This window comes from Arachis ipaensis, chromosome B05, assembly GCF_000816755.2.
Source record: "Arachis ipaensis cultivar K30076 chromosome B05, Araip1.1, whole genome shotgun sequence".
In the NCBI taxonomy this organism is placed as follows: domain Eukaryota; kingdom Viridiplantae; phylum Streptophyta; class Magnoliopsida; order Fabales; family Fabaceae; genus Arachis; species Arachis ipaensis.
The window spans coordinates 26,467,037-26,467,951 of record NC_029789.2 but is presented as its reverse complement, the minus strand read 5'-3'; the positions used below and the strand labels follow the sequence as shown (position 1 = coordinate 26,467,951).

The following is a 915-nucleotide window of genomic DNA, read 5'->3' as shown; positions in this document are numbered from 1 at the left end:
TGATATGCTACTAAAGTCAAGACGAAAAACTAAACTAAACTAAACCAGAAGGTCAAATCCAACGATGAAAAATAAAAATAAAAAAACACGAAACCGAACGTTCATTCAGATTCAAAGTCGCACTGCGGCGGCGAGTAGCTACACACTCAAAAAAATCAAAACAAAACAAAAAGCGAAGCCACATATGAACAGATCTATGTATGAAATGAACTTTGGAACGCGACGGAGGGCAGGACGACGACGAGGCGAGCAATACGAAGACGGCAAGATGACGGTGACTAGCTCGAACAGAGAAGTCGTGGGAGGATGGACGCCGAAGCTCAAAGTTGCGACGGCGGTAGGAGCAGGCCAGTAGCTCGACAGTAGTGAGGGAGCGAGCTCGATGACGATGAGGGAAGGGGGAGTTCGAGTTCGAGGATGACTGGACGGAATGCTGCGCGTTGTGGAGTTAGAGTTGGATTCGGTAATGGTTAGGGCTCCTAAAGCCAAACGGCACCGTTTTTGCAAAAATTTAGAAAATCGACTTGATCTTGATTCGGTTCGACTGACCGTTTTTCGGCCGGCTTGGTAATCTAATTTTGGTTTTTTAAATTTTTGGCTTTGACATATGTCTGAATCGTTATTCTCATTGGTTCACGGTTTGACTGTTCGACCGACCGATTTGAATCAATTTTTAGAACCTTTTCAAGAAATGAATATGCTTATATATTGAAGAAAAACTTTTCGTCTAATTTTCTTTGAGTATCGGAGAATTTAAGAGAAAAATATGATAATATATTGTAATATTTATGTATATAGGTGATTTTTTATCAAACTAATTGTGGAGTTTAAAGTTACAAAATAATTTATATCATAAAATATTTATATCATAAAATATTTGAATTTTAATAATTTAACTATGAAAAATATAATTAA

At 37.7% G+C, this 915-nt stretch overlaps 1 protein-coding gene across 1 annotated transcript in view; it reads left to right on the top strand.

The window, feature by feature from the left end:
* The window catches only part of LOC107640415 (protein MAIN-LIKE 1-like), a 2,352-nt gene continuing 1,705 nt past the window's right edge, over positions 269 to 915 (top strand). The window contains exon 1 of the mRNA XM_016343936.1: positions 269 to 337. Coding sequence (XP_016199422.1) covers positions 269 to 337 — 69 coding nt within the window. The remainder of the gene's footprint in view (positions 338 to 915) is intronic.